This window comes from Octopus sinensis, linkage group LG1, assembly GCF_006345805.1.
Source record: "Octopus sinensis linkage group LG1, ASM634580v1, whole genome shotgun sequence".
In the NCBI taxonomy this organism is placed as follows: domain Eukaryota; kingdom Metazoa; phylum Mollusca; class Cephalopoda; order Octopoda; family Octopodidae; genus Octopus; species Octopus sinensis.
Window position 1 is genome coordinate 137024581 of NC_042997.1, and position 19587 is coordinate 137044167.

A 19587-nucleotide genomic window follows, 5' to 3' on the forward strand; every position below is an offset into this window, starting at 1 on the left:
TAAATCAGGTAGTTCATGAAGAAGTCATGCCCAATGACTGGTGTAGCAGCACCATAGTCAACTGCTACAAGGGTAAAGGTGATGCGTTAGATAGAAATAACTATAAGGGTACCAAATTATTAGATCAGATGATAAAAGTTACAGAGAGGGTCATAGCCCAACTAATTAGGGAGAGAGTTAGCCTAGATGAGATGCAGTTTGGTTTTGTGGCAGGCAGAAGCACCACTGATGCTATATTTCTGGTAAGGCAACTGCAGAAATATCTAGCCAAAAATAAACCCCTGTACTTGGCTTTTATTGACTTGGAGAAAGCTTTTGACAAGGTCTCCCAATCCCTTATCTGGTGGTCAATGCAGAAACTGAGGATAGAAGAGTGTTTGGTAAGAGCTGTACAAGCCCAGTACAGCGATGCTGTCAGTAAGGTAAGGGTTGGTAATGAGTATAGTGAAGAATGCTGAATAGAAATAGAAGTTCACCAAAGATCAGTCCTCAGCCTCCTCTTATTCATTATAGTCCTCCAGGTAATAACAGAGGAATTCAAGACAGGCTGCTCCTGTGATTCCATCACAGGCCATGGGGAGAAAATAGAAGTAGTTAATAGCTTCCGCTACCTAGGCAACCAAGTCTGTAGTGGGGGTGGTTGCGCTGGGAGTGTAGCAGCTAGAATAAAAAAAGCCTGGGCAAAGTTCAGGGAACTCCTACCTCTACTGGCAACTAAGGGTCTCTCGCTCAGGATGAAAGGTAGATTGTATGATGCATGTGTGTGAACTGCCATGCTACATGGCAGTGAAACATGGGCCATGACTGTTGAGGACATGTGTAGGCTCGAAAGAATTGAAGCTAGATGATCTGCTGGATGTGTAATGTCAGTGTGCAAATACAACAGAGTGTAAGCGCCCTGAGAGAAAAGTTGGGCATAAGAAGCATCAGATGTTGTGTGCAAGAGAGAACTGCACTGGTATGGTCATGTGTTATGTATGGATGAGGATAGCTGTGTGAGGAAGTGCCAATCCCTAATTGTGGAAGAAACCTGCGGAAGAGGTAGACCCAGGAGACCTGGGATGAGTTGGTGAAGCATTGGGCCTCACAGAGGCAATGTCAGGAGACCGAGACCTTTGGAGATATGCTGTGATTGAGAAGACCCGACATCTAAAGTGAGATCTCCACCATGCGTGTCTGGCCCAGTTAAGAGTACCCCTGATGCATCGTGCAATATGATATGCTTGAGAAGACCTGTTGAGTCAAGTAAAACCAATATTGTAGCTGTGGCCAGTGCACTCTGATTGGCTTCTGTGCCAATGGTTTGTAAAAAACACCATCTGAATGTGGTCGATGCCAGGTCCGCCTGATGGCTCCCATGCTGGTGGCACATAAAAAGCATCATCTGAACATGACTGATGCCAGTACCCCATGACTGACTCTTGTGCCGGTGGCATGTAAAATGTACTATCTGAATGTGATCGATGCCAAACCTACATGACCCGTGTGACTGGCTCCTGTACTGGTAGCATATAAGAAGCACCCACTACACTCTTGGTGTGGTTGGCATTCGGTAGGACATACATATATTTATATCATTATGTGGTCTTAAAACATCTCTGAAGTTTATTTTATTTAAAAGATAATTACTCTTTGGAGACTAATGGCACTCTAGAATCCCAGATGTATAGGTTCATTATACTTTTTTCTAATGAACCATCTGTTATTCTGAAGCATTAATCCTGGCCAGCCCAACTATACAGAGGAAGGTGAAAGTAGAACTCATAAAAGCATAAATTTTCCACACATAGTTACATTGATGAATTTATTACATTTATCTTTTTTATAGATATATATGGGTGCAGCAAATTCAGTGAAATTGTTCTGTAGAAGCTAAGAGAAAGACAAATTGTTGAAAAAAGTAACTTTTGTGAATCAAGTGGAATAGATTGAAATATGCAACATGGCATGCTGTAGAGCATATTGGAATGCACCAGTAATTATACAGCTAATCAAGTATCATCATCATCATCCTCATCGTTTAACGTCCGCTTTCCATGCTGGCATGGGTTGGACAGTTTGACTGAGAACCAGCAAGCCAGGAGGCTGCACCAGGCTCCAGTCTGATTTGGTGATGTTTCTATAGCTGGATGCCCTTCCTAATGTCAACCATTCCAAGAGTGTGGTGGGTGCTTTTTACATGCCACTGGCATGGGAGTCAGTCAGGCAGCACTGGCATTGGTCACACTAGAATAGTGTTTTTTACATGACACCAGCATAGGTGCTAGTCAGGCGGCACTGGCATTGGCCATGACTACAATTTCACTCAATTTAACAGGTTTTCACAAGCATGGCGTATTGCTCAATGACTGAAGGGTGTTTTTAAATGGACCAGTTATGTGACACTGGCATCAGCCACAACTACAATCTTACTTGGCTTGCTGGGTCTTTTCAAGCATGGCATTTGCATCATTTCAAATTTCAGTTCCAATGGGATATTTTTAAAGTAATTTTAACTAGACATGATTGTCACTTTGGTTTATTCACCCATCAGCTATCTTTGTATTTAATCTGGCTTGCCAGCCAATAGATCAATGAGAAATACAAGTTTCTGCAGGCAGTATTTTATTTTCCCACTTAGCTGGCAAAAATAGATACAATGTCTTTACATTCATGTGAGCATATCTCAGCATCATTTGGCACTGGAAATTGGGACGGGTAAAATCTTTGCTCGTAACTTGTTTTAAGATTTTATTGGTTGTATTGTCATGTTTGTTCTTTTCATTGACCATTATGACTTAACAATTCACCAATTTATTCCCTGAAAAATGCATGAAAAACAGTTCCTATTTGAAGAGATTCTACATTCCTGTTTGCTCACCATCATATTGTTCCTCTTCATTGCATATGTTGTCCAAGGGTGAAGTTACCCTCTTCACCCAAACAGTCTTTGTGTGGAGTCTTCAACAAATATCTTGTAGTTTTGGGCTTTTTTATCCCTTAGATGATTTCTTCTTCTTCTTCTCAGTCTGCTTTGCAATTTAAAACTTTAGTAGTATCAATGAGAACTTGTGTTCTCTCAGGTTTTCTCCCATCTTTTCTATTCCTTGGGCCAGCTTTCACGAAATGATAGAATAAAGAGATATGAGCCTGATAGCCCTGGTTGGCTTAATGTTTTAATACTTAGGATCAGTGGAGCAAGTACTGTGAAACTGATTGTTGCATCTCTTGATGCAATAGAATTCTCATCAATGTTTAAAGGTGAATCTGTCATATTAAAAGGAAAGAAACTACAATTAGTAATGATATTCCTGTCTAAAGGATAAGTGTCTGTTAGTCTGATAGACAACTGGATGTGGTAAGGAGTCAAGGCTTAAAGAAATGCCTTCCTATCTAATCCAAAAATTTCATATACTGTCATCATTTCCCCCTTGTTTTCCTTCATTCATGCATCAGCTGAAGATTTGCCTGGATTTTGAAAGACCCCTAAATACTTCTTTCAAGGGACTACCCCTCGTGCAAACTGTGTGGGGAAACAATAGCAATACACTTCTATTTTCTTGGCATAGTGAATGACCTTTATGCTGATGGGGCTTTCCTGGTGCAGAGTTAAGGTGTGCCACAAAATAAATTATGAAAGCAGGACATTTTTTTGATGTCATCCACCCTAGTCTATAGGCCATGCAAATAGAACATGACAATGTACCATGAAGAAACTGATCCTTAAAGTAAACTTGAGAGAATACAAACAAAGGATAAATAGTTTTCCAAATAGCACTGATTTTACATCAAATAGTCACTCAATATCCTTGTTCTGCTGGTACTATGGCCCCAACTTATTTCCTACCGTTTTTCAGTGATGATTTTTCTTGGCCTCAGCAATGCCTGTCATATATTCACTTTCATTAAGATTCCATGTCTTATCTAGAGTGAACCAACATCTCTCAAAAATAGTTTCATAGTTATTACAAAGTTAATCAAATTATGATGATAGAAGCTGGTTTCATGATTGAGTGATAAAATCTCAGTTGTCCTTGATAAACAGTCTGCATGCTCCTTCACAAAATTATTCATCCACTCTTTGAATGTACTTTGATTCTCCATTCAAGAATAAGGTATCCACAAAGCTGATTCACATACTCAAATGTCAAACTCCTGGCTTCCTTTTGTGCTCAAATGTCTGTGTACATGTGGGTTACTTGGAATATGTTTTACCTAGCCTCTCTCACTATGCTCCAACTAGTTCCATTCAATAATGACCTCATCATATGTAATATATACAATACAGAATGAAACTGGCAAATTATCTGCTGTTCCATTTTGATTAACACAGAAACAATTTATTACAAACTGAATATTTCTTACAAGCGAAAATTTTACTATAAGAGGCTCTCACACGATGGCAGCACAGGTTCTTTATTTCTATTTAGAGAGAGGTATTTCAACTTATCCCACTTTTCCCTATCGAGTTTTCCAAAACTATTTCCATTACTGGACATGACAAACTAGCTCCCTTCAATAGCACCAAGATATAATTGTTTTATGTAATAAAGAGAAAGCATTACATTCCACCGACTCATACGTAGGAACAACTCACAATCAACTTCCCCCATCATTATAAATGTCAGATATCACAATCCATGTCCACATCTCAAAGTCAACAATTATGATGTGGTCATGGATTGTGATGTTTGACATTTATAAATGATTTTCAAAATGGCTTCCCAAAGACTAGATTTGTTTTTCAGGGTCAAAAACATTTTAGGTTTGATCTGTTACTGACCTACAAAGCTCAGGTGCAACCATATTAGAATACTGATTATACTTGAGAGACATTGCTGCTGTAACACTTCTTGGACTGCATCCAGGTGAAGGCCATTTGGTTGACTCGACATGCTACAACCATTCTCTCACAAATGCAGTTCTCTTTCTTTTTCACAACATTCGTCTCTAATACTGATTTCAAATTTTAGCACGAGGTCAGCAAGTTTAGGCAAGGGGTAAGTACTTATTTTATTGATCCTGAAGGGATGAATGCAAAGTCAACCTTGAATGGAATTTGAACTCAGAATGTAAAAACAGATGAAATACTGCTTAGTATTTTGCTGGGCATGCTAAGGGTGCTGCCAGCTTGTCACCTTACATTTATCTCTAATATTGGTTTCAAATTTTGGCACAAGGCCACAAAGTTCAAGGGAGGGAGTAAGTCAGTTATATCGACCCCAGTGCTCTACTGGTAATTATTTTATTGACCCTAAAGGATGAAAGGCAAAGTTGACCTTGGTGGAATTTGAACTCAGAACACAAAGACAAATGAAATTCCATGAAGCATTTCCCCTAGTATGCTAACAATTCTGCTAGCTCACCACCTTATATATCCTAAGAGAAATAAAACTTCAATCAACTGGAATTTTCCCCTTGCCCCACTTTCTGTATAAATGTTACCTTACCACTAATTCTCTGACCTGTTACAAATGAGTTCCATTTTTAATATACTTACATTACTTTTGTAAATTCTAATGAAAATTTGTATGAGTTTCTGTTTGGCTCTTGACAACATTAGGTATGTCCTTTCCACTGAAATCAGTGATGTATTTACAAAGTAAATATGAGTATTTACAAAGAAGCAAAACTTTTGTTACTATAGCAAAAATGAAAAGTTTATCTTTGAAAACTATCAGAAATATCTTAGTATATATAATACAAAATGAAAATTGCCCCAAAATTTAAATTGCTGACGTTATATTTTCTTTTTAAATATCAAAGTAATGAAATTATATTTGTATTAGTTTTAGGGTATTTATTCGAGATGATAAAAATGTGCGAGGAAGTTGTATATATATTTGTGTATGTGTGTGTGTATATATATATATATATATATATATTGGAAGGTTTGGAGATTATATTAGAAGAAAATTGGATGGTTTATATTTACAGATATTTATTTGTATATTACATTTTTTATACATCATATATTTACAGATGTTTATTTGTATATTACATTTTTTATACATCATATAACTTAGATCATGTATTAGCGCTTTCTCCCATTCTAGTGGGGTTTTCAAATCAAACTATATATATATAGTTGTGAATTTTCCATGCTAGGATAATTCATTCACCTACTTATATATATATATATATATATATATATTTATATGTATGCATATGTGTATATATTTCTCCGGATTTATGTATTTCTACAAACGATATATATATGTATATATATATGTATATATATATATATAAATTGCAATGAAGTATCCAGCCAACGTTTCTCGTTTAGCTGACATCACGTGTTATGTCCCTTCTTGAGGCATGCGCAGTATCAGTGCTAAGTTGTTACCATACATATAACACAAGTGTCAGGAGCGTTTTTCTTTCCTCTTCTCTTTTTTTTTTTAACTGGTCCAGAATGAGTGAGTGGGATACTGGATCATCTTCAAAAGATGGTCAAGGAAGTGAGGATACAAGATATCGACAAAGTGATACGACGAATTCAGATTACGAATGTAATATTTGTTTAGACTCTGCGCGAGATGCCGTGGTCAGTAAATGTGGCCATTTATTCTGGTAATTTATGTTTTCATTTGTCTTTTATTATCAATCTGTAATATATATAATTATAATTATATTGTACAGTAAATTTACTTTCTGAAGTTATTTTCTTAATCTACTCTTGTTAACACTACTTCAGAAACATAATAATTATAACCAATGTACGGACACAAAATTTCTTCATGACAACATATTGCCATTTATTATTATTATTTTTTTTATCAGTATTACATTTCCCTCAATATGGAGTTATTAATCGTATATAAAATGATTTAATGATCTTGGCAAGAAAGTTGTATCTGTAACGGAACCAGTTTGCGAATAATGTCACCAAGTCGGACACTAATAATGGGGTGGGTTGTACACTGAGATCTATACAGTTCGCCAGTCTAATACGATTAGAAAAAATATTTTTTAACGATACACACTATTTAAAGGTAAAATCAATGACCAAAGAAGTATAAATGTAATCCATTAGATAGCTTCCATTTTAGCTACGTAAACTACTATTACATGATGGTTCACAGGACAGAAACTGGGATAGTAAAGTAAAGTGCTTTACTATAAATTATGTAAAGTTGTGAATTTTGTTGTGATTTATTAAATCGATATACACTGAAGATAAACATGGTGATAATTGTATAAAGATTTCACAAATTTTTTTTATCTTGAGTCGGAAGTTAGGAACTCTTGACCCGGGGAATAAGTGAAATGTTTTTCTCTATGTTCCATTTACAATAAGCCATAGATAGAATACAGCAGTTTATTATATATTTTGAAGAAGTATTACGCGCGTTACTTTAAGAATATAAGAAATAAAACTAAAGGTTTTATATGTTTAAACAGTATTAATAACAATTAGATTTAACCCTCCCATTCCAGCCGACGAATGGTTGTATGCGATTGTTAGATCTGCTAGAAATAGCAGTCAAGTCTCCCCCCCCCTTCCTCTGAGTACATTTTGCTGCCTTAAAATGACACATAATGTGTTAGCTGCACTGTCTAGGTAAAGGATGGAATGCCTTTCATCATAAGTCTGTTCCGATTAGAGATGACCTAATGACTTGAGGTTAATAACAAACTGACTCCTAAGCTACATCACATGAAAATTTCCATACTTTAACGGTGGTTTATTTTACTGGAAAGTAATACATTTGTATTGCAATATGATATATATATATATATAACGTTATTTAGACTGTATTCCTTTACATGTACGTTATAGCTTGTACTGTCGATTATCAGTTGTGTTCTGTAGTTGGTTTTGTTGTTTATTTTCAATGTTTTTACAATATTATAAATAAGTAGTTTTGTACACTCCTCCTATCGTATCAACGCCTTCTAAGTCATTTCTTGGGTAAGTGATTCTACTATTAGTAAACTAGGCTAGTTTGTTTCTGTTTTATCAGTTCTCAGAAATATATCAGATCGTATTTACAAACTGTCGTAAATCTGTTTTTTTCTTGTTTGTAGTGTTTTTGTCTTCTTTTACTCGAGTGAAAATTTCTGTATAAATTACTGCTCCACAATTCCCTTATATCTCTCGTTGAATGAATTAATTATCTTAATATTTGCTTATCTCTTTTGTTTTATAGTTAATAATTATTTTCGTAAGGGGAAATATTAATTTTTAAGAAGATTAAAAGAATAAATAAATAAAAAGGAAAGAATGCCTCTGATTAACTAAACAAATTTATGTAGCCAGAGTTACCATAAGTCGGGTGTGTTAATAGTTTCTAATTTTGGTAATTTGGAAAAAATACAGGGATGGAAGCTTCCAATCAGAAACAGAAAATATTTTTTAAATGTCAAATATGTGTACATTATTAAATAATGAGAGTACATTGGAACGATCGTTGGAGCGTTGGACAAAATGTTTTGCAACATTTAGTTGCGTCACTTACAGTTCAAAACGTGCCGAGGTCAACTTTACCATTCATCCTTTCGGGGGTAGATAAAATAAAGTTTCAGTCGAGTATTAAATCAATTAACCCCTCCTCCAAATTTCAGACATTGTGCCTTTGTTAGAGACAATTTTTTTTTTTTAATGTTATAGTGGTGAGCTGGCAGAATCGTTAACGCGCCGGACAAAATTGCCTTGTGGTATTTCTTTCTACGCAAGTTCAAATTCCGTCGGGGTCGATAAAATAATGACGAGCTAAGCACTGAGATAGGTGTTTTTGAGTTCTCCCTTCTTCAAATTTACTGGCAAATTGTGAAGTTGTGTAAAATATTATTGTTGTGTTTTGATTTGCTTTATTTTGTACGAACTGGTCCAAGCCTCACCCAGAGACCTCAAAACATTTTAAGCTGGACATCTTAAAAGCCAAATTCAAAGGCTTAAGACTCCATTTTAAAATTATAATACTTTAAAAGTTCTCATATATTCAGTTGATGTTTTTTCGTCAGATGTAGGCAGTACTCATTACAATTTTTTGTTGTTCTGAAGGTTTTTAATTTTCTTGGTATTTGATCATAATATTTAAGTACACTATTGGCTATCATACCCAAAGCTCCAGTGATCAACAGTAGTATGGTGGTTTTCAGATGCTGTTGTTTTCAGATATCTATTTCAAGGTCCTTGTATTTGCTCAGCTGTTTGAATATTTTCAGAGATGTGTTGCTGTCTGTTTGAATTGACATGTCCGCGAGCAAATATGTTTTATCCACATGATTTTTCATCACAATATCTGGTCTATTGGCCTGTATAGCCTATCATTTTGGATATTAAAATCTCAAAGAATAACGGTGGCTTTATTTTCTGCTACTTTGGCAAGTCCGTGTTTCCACCAGGTCTTTTCAAATGTGAGTCCTTACCATATAATCTTGTGTAGGTACTAAGTCTATCATGGTGGTTAGTGTACTCAACTGAGGCTGACATAGAACAACCAGAAATCAGGTGGTCAGTTGTTTTTCTGGTTTTACCACAAAGTGACAGGAAGGTTCAGCTTTATTTTTAAAAATGTAGGCTTGATATTTTCTAGTTAGTCAGCACTAATCCTGAGCTACTATAATGCAGCCCTCTGTTTTTAATCTAAGGCCAAAAGTTGCCTGCTACTGGTAGGTCATGCTTATATTATCAGCAGTATTGCTGGTCCTTGCAGGGTATTTTCTATGTAATACTTTACTTTTCCATTTATTACACAACATTGTGATTCTATTTGATTTGGTATGTGTTTTTATTGACATTAAACGATGATGATGAGTTTGTTTTTCAGGTTCATCTAATTCTTTCTGAATCTTGCTGATATTTTTATACATTTACATATTTTTTAGCTTCTTGTAGGTTGAGTAAAGTATTTTGGTATTGAGAGAGTTACAACTGTGACAGTCCACATCTTCCACACTTCCATAGGATCTATATCAGCCTGTGGGTAATGGATGTGTGCATTCTGAGAATTTTGCAAATTTTTATATTAATTTTACTTATCTCAGTGACTGACTCTTTATTTATGACATTAAAGCTGTGGATCACAACAGGTGTAGCTAGAGTGTTGATGGCATTGAGTTCCTAAGATAGCCTGAACCCTATGATAGCATTCTTTTCATATTTTCTCATACATTTCTGGCTGGTGAGTGCCACAACCATCACATATTCTTAAATATTTATAGTTCTCTTCAGGTTCTAATTCTTGGACTATGGTGTTCTTGTTTAATTGTTTGTTGTAGATTTTAAGAGTTTTCTTTTAATGAATGTGACTCTAGCATAGTTATCAAGGTCAAGTTCCATTTTAATATTATCATTAAATTGTTTTACAATGTTTATAAATTATTCCAGTGATTAATTATTCTCTGCAAAAAGTTTTACATCATCTATGTGAAGGAAGTGGTTCACTGATTTATTGTATACTCTATATACATAAGTAGTATCAAAACGTTCCCAGACTAGTTATGTTTAATAAAAAAAAAAATATTTACCTAAGTTTTATCGTCATCTCCTTCAAAATAGTCACCTTGTGCAACAATGCACCGGTCCCAGTGTTCCTGCCACTTTTGGAATCCAGCCAGAAAGTTGTTTTCCACGAGTTGAGGACCTTCTACGATTCACTCTGGATCTCAACAGCAGTGTTAAAACAGCGACCTTTGAGCTGAATTTTCATCTTGGGGGGAAAAGATGGAGGTCTGCATGTGCTAAATCTGGTGAATAGGGTGGGTGTGGAAGCAATACCATGTTGTTTTTGGTGAGAAACTCATGAGTGAGGAGAGCTTGGTGACACGGTTTATCATTGTTGTGAAGAATCTAATTCTTTGTGCGCCACAGATCTGGTCATTTTCGCCAAATGTCCTTCCTGAAACACTTCAAAATGTTAGAGTAGAACTCTTGATGACAGTCTAGCCCTGGGGGACAAATTCGTGATTGAGCTATGGCTCTGTTGTGCTTTCTTTGGTCATGGGGATGAAGGCCTCTTCCATTGTGATGACTGCTGCTTTGTCTCAAGGTCATACCCATAGACCCAACTCATCAACAGTAATGATCTTTGACATTAAGGCTGGGTCATCAGCGGCATTGCTGATGGAAATCTTGACAGACTTCTATGTGATGTTCTTTCTGCTCAGTGGTCAGCAGGTGAGGGACAAACTTGGCAGAAACATGCCACATGTTCAGTTCAGATGTTAGGATTGCCTGCACACACCCATATGACAGACCAACAACATCAGCAATGTCGTTGATAGTTCTTCGATGATTCTCATACGCATGCTGATGAATTTTCTCCACATTTCTGGTGGTGACGCTCATGGCAGGTTTTTCAGATTGCTCAGTGTCTTCCAAGGAAAGTTTTTCCACTTTTGAAGTACCCATGCCACTCAAAACATTGTGTATGATCCATTGCCTCCTTGCTGAAGCATGCTCAATGTCTCTGCAGCAGACTTCCCAAGTTTAGTGCAAATTTCACATTGACTCCTTGTTTCAACTGCCTGTCCATGACAAAATTGCAGAATACAACATACATGTTATCTTAAAACACACTAATTTCACAACTTGTGAAGTAAACAATGGTGTCACTTGGCACACTGCCTCATGAAGATCACTGCTAGCTCTCACTGTGCTCGCAACTGTGTAGTGCCATCTGTTGGTGTGTTACAAAACTAGTCCAGGAACTTTTTGATACCACATGATATATCTTGTGTCATTTAGCAGCTTATTGAGGTGGATGAGAGCTACGCAATAGAGAATAGATGATAGAGAATCGCTTTGAAAAATATTGCAGTTTATTTTGATGTTGTCAGCATTCACAATATCTCTCCAAATTCAGTATCAAGCTTGATCTCCAAAGTTTTGGACTAGTTGTTTGAAAATTCCCAATAACTAAAGAAATTATATACAGGGGAAGACTATCAAATGCTTTTTTAAATCAATCTATGCAATGGAGAGATTTTTATGTTGTTTATCACAGTCTGGAAGCAGCATTTTATTGATTAAAAGCTGGTCTTTCCATGCATACAAGCTATGTCTACAGCCTTTTTTGTTTTTGTTTATTTTGAAATGTTTTGTTATCTATCAGAAAGGTATACATGTACACAAAGGTGATGGATATTAGTATTTTATACATGGTTGTGAGGTATGTTGTTGGTCAATAATTTCTTGGGTTTGGAGTTTCAATACACTATATACTAACCAGGGAGGGATTTTTTTTTGCCTTGTCTTGTATACTGTCATTATGGAGGTGGGATTCAGGGAAAACTTTCAGCCAGAAATTAGGGATTTTATCTTTTTTTCAGGAAATTTCCATTTATTAGATTTTCAAAGTCTAGTTTTAAGATCATCATCATCTTCTGTGAACATTCTATGATCTCATTGCTTTCATGACCTTACTCCTTTAAATTCATTTGTTGCTGCTACCAAATTCCTACAACTAACAAAAACTGTTCAATCATCTCTTTCCTTGCATTGAAGCATTTACCTCACTTCACCCCTCCCTAACATCATTTGTTCTCAATGGTTTCAATTTTCATAATTTCTTTTGGCACTCGCACTCCTATATTGATGCTGTTGGGACAGAAGTTAAATGTTTTGCTGTTCTAAACTCTCTACAGCAATTAGTATTATCTATTACTGACCAACACTCAAAACAATCTTGATTTCTTCTTCAATTCCAAACTTAGCTTCTACCTACCATCACAATCACTGCACAAAACAAATCATCTGACCACTCTAATTATTCACATAGACTGTAAGACTTCAAGTTGATTAGCTGGTTGGAGTTCCTCCAGTTTTATATTAAATGTCTCTGACAGTAAATGTACGTCACTCATTTGAGGCTACTGTGCAGGCGACTTTACATATATAATCCTAAATTCTCCAACTGGTTCATACATAACTGCCTTCAAGTGACACAGATAAAGAACACAGTATACAATGCCTGGGGGAAAAGTAATTCACACCTATTAACTTGATAGCTTTTTTCCACCATCACAACACCTAGAAGACTACCATCCAGGATGCAAAAGATGCCATTATGCATCACACTACCAGCAAGCTATTTTATCTCTCAAATTGCAGCTGATTCTTTTGGTCCCTTGCCAAAAGAAGTGCCACCAATTTTGCAATTATCATCCTTTGTACCATTGTTCAAGCACCATAACTTCTTAAACATGTGATATTCAATTCACTGACAGCATCTATGGTACACAAATTTGGCAAGATTCTTCCAAACCCTTCTTTCTCATTCCTTCAGTCTCGCCACATACATATATACTTCAAAAATACACCTCCAGTCTCTTCAGACAAACAAATCCTCCAGCCTTAACAATGTCCTTGCCCTTAAACTGAGAACTCCAGAGCTCCTATTGTTGTCCAAATATTCACTCTTTTCTTTCTACAGAAATCCACCCTGATGTTTAGCAACATGCTACATTATGTTCCATCTCCAAGTATAAGTCTCTGACTCTGGCCAATTATCAACCTTTTACTCTCACTAATGTCTCAAGTGTTAGGAACAGCCATTAACAATTACTTCCTTTATTACCTTGAGTCTCTCTCTCTCTCTCCTCAAAGATGGACCAGTATAGCTTCAATAGAAAACAGATCGACTAGAGATTTATTCATATATGTCACCAATGGTTTCTCTCATGAGAAATTTAATTAGAGCAATGTTGTTGCACTTGACATCCTCAAAGCCTTTGATCATATCTGTATCTCCCTTACCATTACAAGCTTCATTTATCTGTGTCTTGTTAGATGCAATATTGCAGCATACACTTGTAGAGTTTTTTTACTAATCATCACTTTGTCAAATCTGGCGTATTTGAAGTTTCATTTATGTTTCCCACCCACTTGCTTCTGTAATGAAAGTCTTACTTGCTATCACTTCTAACAGCTCACACTCCTATGTAGATGACACCACTGGTCTTCTCTTTAATCTCTGAAACATAGTCATTATACACATTCAACATAGATACATATGAACATAGACCTCAGAAACATTCTTCAATGGAGGTCATGACAATCTAGTCTCTTCAGTAATACAAATGTATTAAACCCTCTCAAATTATTAACGAAACAAAAGCTGAAGGTACTACAAATGCTATGCCCCACAACTTTTAATGGTTTCAAATAGGAACCTCACATATATAACATTGCAAAGACTTGGCTTACTTTCAAAGATTATAAACTACTTTAGTCTTGATTGATGCTGACTCTTTATAATGCTGAAGAAAAAGAGTCTACATTTGAGTACAGTTCACATTATCTAGAACAGTGCTACTACTAGACAGGATTAATAAAAATTATATTGAGAAAGATTCACTCACCAACATGCTACAACCTCTAAACCAGAGGTAGGGAAACTTTTTAGTGCAGTGGGCAAAAATTTCCAAAGAAAACGGTCCATGGGTGGATCACAAATTCTGATTCTTATATCTGTGTAAATCTTGTATATATCAATGTATAATTCGATATACATTAATAAAGACAAATTTAATACATTAAATTAATGTGTAACGTCTTCATTGATGCCGCCACTGAATTTAGGGCATTTATATTACTGATGAGGTATTCTATATTTTTCAGCTAGTGTAGTTGGGTCTGAAGGGAGTGGTACAAACTTAGTAATAGGTGTTTGCGAACAATTTTCTGTTCGAGTCTAACTGTTTTAAGTTGTAGTAGAAATGCGACTTATGTTGAAAATAGGCATAGGAATATTATATAAATTTTATAATTGAAAAATTTACTATATTTTGTACATATGAGTATACCAGCCTACAGGCGCAATAAAATGGGCTCACCCCTACTCAAAACATACAGATATACTGTTTCCTCTCTGACATTCTTCTATAGTGATCTCCATTCTTCTGAATAAGCTTGTTGCATACCTTCTCTACCCAAGTGTACTTGTTTCTTCTCTTGTGATCACCCACTTGTATCTCATTTCCCAAATCCTGCACTAAACACTTTACTCAATAATCCCTTTCTAGAACTGCTCTTGTTTGTTGCAGGTTTTCTGTACTTTATAACTATAGATATGAATCTCTACTATTTATCATCTGTTTTGACCAAATCAAAGTTAAATTTATAAAACCTGTTTTTTTTTGTCAATTTGATATTGAAATGTGACATATATTCTGATTAATATACTTGATACAAGTATTAGTATATATGAAATTTAACCATTTCATAATCCTATTTCTAATAAACTACAATACTTATTTCAACTAAATTTTAAAGTAATCAAAAAATTTTGGGTTATTTAGTAAAATAACTTTTTTCACATCTTTAAGGAGTTTAGGATATAACAAAAGCTTTTTACATGAAATTGTGAAGAGGAGCTGATGATAGGTATGAGTTACAACAAAGATAGCAAGAGTAGGTAATGACTGACAGTACAGAAAGAGTGAAGGGTAGTAGACAGAGAAAGGGAAATGATGTGTGGTTAGATTGCAGGCATGTCTAGGGAGAGTGAGAGCCATACAGTGATTGAAGTGAATCAGCAGGAAGTAGTTCTTGGTAGTGGGAGGGATAACTAGTAATACAGAAAATGATGATGAAATAAGTAGGTCAGCTCACATTTAATTACAGCAGCAGAATACTACAGTAGTTAGGGAGGTGATGGAGGAATCAGTGATAAAGAAGTCAGTGAGTAATGGGAAAGGTATGACAGTAGCAAAATGAGTGTATACATGTCATACTTCCAGAATCTTAGTTTTGCTGTGTTGGGTGGTCTTCTCAAGCACCACATACCAGTCTTCTCATTCTTTATCCTCTCTTCTGTGAAGTCCAAAGTCTTGAGATCAACATTTACTACTTTATCCCATGTCAGAGTCTCTCTGTTCACAAGCTCCAGCCACATTAACTGATCAGCACTTCTTTATGCAGTTGTCTTTTTCCATATGCTCATTTCAGTCCAGTCTTCTCTATTGTATGCTGATTCCAATTTTTCTGTCAACATATTTGTATTTTCTCATTAATACACACTCATGTTTCACATCAAGTGCAACATGCTTGCTTCACTTCTTTCTAGTCTTCGCAAGCCTTCTGTATTCAGGGCCCCTGTTTCACTACCATGTAGCATTACTGTATCATACAAGTTTGCCTTTCACTCTAAGAGAGAAACCATTCATTATTAGGTTTGAGTTGCAACAAAGATAGCAAGAGTAGGTAATGACTGGCAGTACAGAAAGAGTGAAGGGTAGTAGACAGAAGAAGGACGAGAGAAAGGCAAATGATGTGGTTAGATTGCAGGCATGTCTAGGGAGAGTGAGAGCCATACAGTGATTGAAGTGAATCAGCAGGAAGTGGTTCTTGGTGGTGGGAAGGATAACTGGTAATACAGCCTATTCTTACTATAGCTGCTATACTTTAAGAACATTCTCCTCCAGTGCTAATTAGGTCACATAGGTAACAGAAGCTGGCTATCTGAGAAAATCTATTTCCCATGTGCTATTAGTGTTTATTACACACATGTGAGTGAGAACACTTTGAGATATTTTTGGTATCTAACATATGTCAGATACTGCGAGTGCTGCTCCTGATTGGTCAATCCATGGTGATGACCCGAGGTCATGGTGACTGCACTACTTTTGTCATTCATAAGTTACAACTAAACTTCATTCATTACTTTCACGAGCAGGTAGAATGTAGCCATGTAATTAAACAAACATACTATCTTTTTTATACCAGATATCACTTAAAGTCATATACACATAAAATATAAACATTTCTGGTGGTAATTCAATTTTTTGTTGCCAAAAAAATCACAACATATTTCGTCTGCTCGTCGATACTCTTGCAGTGCAGGTAGATCTATCAACAAGATGGCTACTGTTGTCAATATCAAGGTGAATGATTTTGTTAAGATTGATGGTAAAGATGTGGGAAGAGTGTTATCCGTTGTTCAACCTCTTGGAACATACAGAATGTTCAAAGTGAAGATAAAGTTATTGAAGATTCAATCTGTGTTATATATTTCTTGAACGTGAACGTTAACAAAATGTTAAACAGTCATCAGTTATCAGTCATTTCACCTGAAAACTTAGCGCTATAAAGTCGGACTATCTTCCTGCGGCATGACATCTTTTACAGTTACACATTGGGACGTCACTGACGTGAAATCAAGCTGTATTCATGCGCGCTTCAACACGACGTGAATAATTTAGTTATTGGGTTAATAAAATATGGTCATTTATTCGTGTGTAATAAATAAAATACCAAACTCATTCCCTATGGATACTGTATTTATTACAACTCGTGGCTTGTAAACGTATCTAACTCACTTTCGCTCGTTAGATACGTTTACAAGCCACTCGTTGTAATAAATACGGTATCCATAGGGAACTCGTTTGGTATTCTCTATTTATTGCTCCCATGCATCTGCCTCTTACGAAGATACTTTTTTGTTATCCTGCCAATAACATCACTGCACCCCTTATGTGTCCATAGCTTTCATTGAGTACTTTGTATAAAATTTCTACATAACTCATTACCCTGTTGGAAGTAGAATCCTGTATGTTTTCCCACTTAGTAAAACTTTGGTCTTTGAGAAATTCATTGTTGTACTTGTTGCTAACTATCACCTTACATGTTCTGCATGGCTCTCATAAGCTATTCATCTACTCATAGCATTTTCAGCAACCACCAAGTCACAGCAGGGGACCCTGCCCAAGGCTTTCTCTTAGGTTGATGAATGCTAAGTACAGTGGTATATTTTTGCTGAATACTTCTCTTTTACTCTTTTACTTGTTTCAGTCATTTGACTGCGGCCATGCTGGAGCACCGCCTTTAGTCGAGCAAATCGACCCCAGGACTTATTCTTTGTAAGCCCAGTACTTATTCTATCGGTCTATTTTGCCAAACCGCTAAGTAACGGGGGACATAAACACACCAGCATCGGTTGTCAAGCAATGCTAGGGGGACAAACACAAACACACACACGCATATATATATATATACATATATACGACGGGCTTCTTTCAGTTTCCGTCTACCAAATCCACTCACAAGGCTTTGGTCGGCCCGGGGCTATAGTAGAAGACACTTGCCCAAGATGTCACGCAGTGGGACTGAACCCGGAACCATGTGATTGGTTAGCAAGCTACTTACCACACAGCCACTCCTGCTTCAGCAAGAAGAGAACATCAGTAGTACTTCTTCCTGGCACAACATTGAACTGCATCTCATCTAGGCTTGTTCTTTTCCTAATTGATTGAGCTATAACTATTTCTGTAATTTACATGACCTGGTCCAGCAAATTGATAAGTCTATAATTACCTCTCTCTAAAGCATTTCTTTTTCTCTTGTAACAGTTGACTATGATTTTGCTATACCAGTCATTTCTGAACATTGACTATGTGTAACTAGGCCTTATTCTATACACTGCAAAGTATTTTAAGCATCTTAGCTGTAACTCCTGATGGTCTAGAAGCTTTCTCTGCATTTATGTCCTGAATTCTTTATCATACTGCTGTTTATTAAAATGGCTGGTCCCTCTGATGGGGCCATGTTGGAAAGACTCTTTTTTTCTAGCTATGAACTCTCCAGATTTAATAGTCCTCTATAATAGCACTTCCTTGCTTCTTTCTTTTCAGAATCAGCAAGTGCAAGATTGGCATTTGTAAACATTTCCCTTCTGCAGCATCATGATTTTCTTTGATATACTTACTGACTTGCAATTTTGAACCCTTCACTCTGTAGAACATAGGCAGACCTCTTACTTTCTGCTTCTCTCCTTGCTAAATAGAAATAGACATGTTAACTAGGTTTTTTACATGTATGCATGCATACATACACACATACATACAGACACACACATACATGCATGCATGGTGCAGTGAATAAATTGTTGTCTAAACTACGCAAAAGTGAAAATAACACTGACACCTCATTATAACAGATCATCATCATCATTTAGCGTCCGCCTTCCATGCTAGCATGGGTTGGACGGTTCAGCTGGGGTCTGGGAAGCCAGAAGGCTGCACCAGGCCCAGTCTGAACTGGCAATGTTTCTACGGCTGGATGCCTTTCCTAATGCCAACCACTCCGTGAGTGTAGTGGGTGCTTTTTACGTGCCACCTGCACAGGTGCCAGACGAGGCTGGCAAACGGCCACGGTCAGATGGTGCTTTTTATGTGCCACTGGCAACAGCCACGATTGGATGGTGCTTTTTACGTGCCACTGGCACAGAGGCCCGTCGGGGCGGTGCTGGCAACGACCACGTTCAGATGGTTTGCTTACGTGCCACCGGCACTGGTATCACAGCTACAATTTCCATTGATGTTGATCGATTTTGATTTTGATTTATTTACCAAAATTACATAAAAATATCTTGAAATACTAGAGTAAAATTATTCAGTAAAATCGCCTCCAGATGACTTTGGAATCTTCTGCAATTCTTCTGGACTGTCTCCTTGTTTAAGTTGGTGAATGCTACCATAATTCTTGCTTTCAGCGCATCTTAGCTGTTACAAGGAGTTTTGTTGGTTTCTCACTCAACTACGTCCCACACATAATAATCAAGGGTGTTGCAGTCTGGAGAGTTAAGTGGCCAGATGTTAGGGGTGATGTGGTTTCAGAAATTGTCTGACAGCCACGACTGGGTAGTCCTGCTTGTGTGACAT

At 36.6% G+C, this 19587-nt stretch overlaps 1 protein-coding gene across 1 annotated transcript in view; it reads left to right on the plus strand.

Moving 5' to 3' along the window:
• The first annotated feature begins 6300 nt into the window (after positions 1–6300).
• LOC115210781 (E3 ubiquitin-protein ligase RNF185) overlaps positions 6301–19587 on the plus strand; it is a 49359-nt gene continuing 36072 nt past the window's right edge. The window contains exon 1 of the mRNA XM_029779508.2: positions 6301–6552. Within this exon, the coding sequence (XP_029635368.1) occupies positions 6395–6552 (158 nt within the window). The 5' untranslated portion in view covers positions 6301–6394. The remainder of the gene's footprint in view (positions 6553–19587) is intronic.